The 1357-nt window shown below is 51.5% G+C and overlaps 1 protein-coding gene across 1 annotated transcript in view; it reads left to right on the top strand.

Moving 5' to 3' along the window:
* The window catches only part of LOC103308796, a 2655-nt gene extending 1298 nt beyond the window's left edge, over positions 1-1357 (top strand). The window contains exon 2 of the mRNA XM_008182848.1: positions 30-1357. Coding sequence (XP_008181070.1) covers positions 30-1357 — 1328 coding nt within the window. The remainder of the gene's footprint in view (positions 1-29) is intronic.

The following is a 1357-nucleotide window of genomic DNA, read 5'->3' as shown; positions in this document are numbered from 1 at the left end:
ATTGGGACTCACACCATCGCGTTGGACAGTGCCCGTCACAGGACTGTCTGGTCAAAGGGTACCGGATGTACATGGCGTTGTTCAGCTGACGATCCAGCCGCGAAATCGCCCTACGCCGTCAATAAGTGTCAAACCTTGGGTGCTGTCTTCGATCACTACCGACAAGCCAGCTCGGCAATTACCAGCTCAGGTCCGGGCTAGGTGTAGCCACTTGACTCTGGCAGATCCGAGTTTCGACAAACCTGCTCCCGTCGATATGCTCATCGGCGCCGACATCTTTCCACAAGTCTGGAATGATAAAAGCAGTTCGTTAGGCTCAGGATTCCCTTCAGTGTACAGCTCGGTCTTCGGTTGGGTCCTGATTGATCCGGTACAAGAACATCCAGACATTGGAGCTCAGTCGATGTTGGTGTCCTTGGTGTCTTCATTGGAAACTCTCATGGAAAGATTCTGGTTGGTAGAGGAACCGGACGCGGCTCCGCAGCAGTTCACGGAAGATGGTCTGTGTGAAGAGTTGTTCCACTCGGAAGTCAACAGGGATTCGCAGGGCCGATTTTCTGTGCCACTTCCTTTTCGCTCAGGTCAACCAGTGAAATCCTTTCCGGGTTCTCGGCAGGTAGCCCTCAATCGGTTTCTGCAGCTAGAGCGGAAGTTGGCGGCAGATAACATCTTATATGCAGCCTACCGCAAGTTCATGTCCGAGTATGAGGAACTCGGTCATATGACCCGGGCAGAGGGTGTCGGACAGTATTATATCCCGCATCATGCGGTCCAGAAGGTTGAAGGGGATGATGTCAAGCTTCGAGTAGTGTTCGATGCTTCGGCGAAGTGTCACTCGGGAATATCCCTCAACCAGTGTTTGCTAGTAGGACCAAAGTTGCAACAAGACATTGTTGATGTCTTGGTTGGGTTCAGGGTGCATAAGGTGGCATTCACAACGGACATTTGTAAGATGTATCGACAGATTGAGGTACTGCCGCAATACCGAGGATATCAGTACATCCTGTGGCGCGAATCACCTCAAGTCGCTGTCAAAGAGTATACCCTGAACACCGTCACATATGGGGTAAATAGTGCTCCCTATTTAGCTCTGAGGGTTCTCCGCTACATCGCCGACACGGAATGCGCAGATCAGCCAGACGTGAAGGGAGCGTTGTACAACCAAACGTACATGGATGATATATGTGTTGGCGCGGAGTCATTGGAAGCTGCCAAAGCGTTGCAGTTCAACCTGATCAAGATTCTCGCCAGATCCGGCCTACAACTACGGAAATGGGCTAGCAACACTCCTGAGTTGCTGGACCATCTGCATCCGCGCTGTGTTGACCACCACGGTAATCGAATAGGTAATCAGTAA

The sequence above is a fragment of the Acyrthosiphon pisum genome, chromosome X (genome assembly GCF_005508785.2).
Source record: "Acyrthosiphon pisum isolate AL4f chromosome X, pea_aphid_22Mar2018_4r6ur, whole genome shotgun sequence".
Lineage (NCBI taxonomy): Eukaryota > Metazoa > Arthropoda > Insecta > Hemiptera > Aphididae > Acyrthosiphon > Acyrthosiphon pisum.
Note: the sequence above shows the minus strand (reverse complement) of the source record. Positions and strands in the feature narration are given on the sequence as shown.